Source organism: Penaeus monodon, chromosome 30, assembly GCF_015228065.2.
Source record: "Penaeus monodon isolate SGIC_2016 chromosome 30, NSTDA_Pmon_1, whole genome shotgun sequence".
Classification (NCBI taxonomy): domain Eukaryota; kingdom Metazoa; phylum Arthropoda; class Malacostraca; order Decapoda; family Penaeidae; genus Penaeus; species Penaeus monodon.
The window spans coordinates 26,586,220-26,586,460 of record NC_051415.1 but is presented as its reverse complement, the minus strand read 5'-3'; the positions used below and the strand labels follow the sequence as shown (position 1 = coordinate 26,586,460).

Sequence of the window (241 nt, the reverse complement as noted above, 5' to 3'; positions counted from 1 at the left end):
AGTAATAAATCTTGTAAAATGAATGATCATAATTTTAAAAGGTGGTTAAACTCAGAATAAGACTAACTATGATTATTTTAATTTCAGTATTATTATTACTTTGGCATTGTAGAGGACTTCATTTTGAGGTTCAGCTGGACATTTTCACTGACCTTAACAGAGCTGAAAGTTACCAACAGTGAAATCATTGTCTCTGTTCTGGCACCTCTTGAAGTGTTCAGGTAAAAATTCATAAACAGGA

The 241-nt window shown here is 31.5% G+C and overlaps 1 protein-coding gene across 1 annotated transcript in view; it reads left to right on the top strand.

Annotated features, from left to right (window-relative positions):
• Positions 1–241, top strand: part of LOC119592673 (xenotropic and polytropic retrovirus receptor 1-like) — a gene marked incomplete at its 5' end in the record, with an annotated part of 3,977 nt that overhangs the window by 279 nt on the left and 3,457 nt on the right. Inside the window, 1 exon segment of the mRNA XM_037941585.1 lies at positions 88–221. Coding sequence (XP_037797513.1) covers positions 88–221 — 134 coding nt within the window.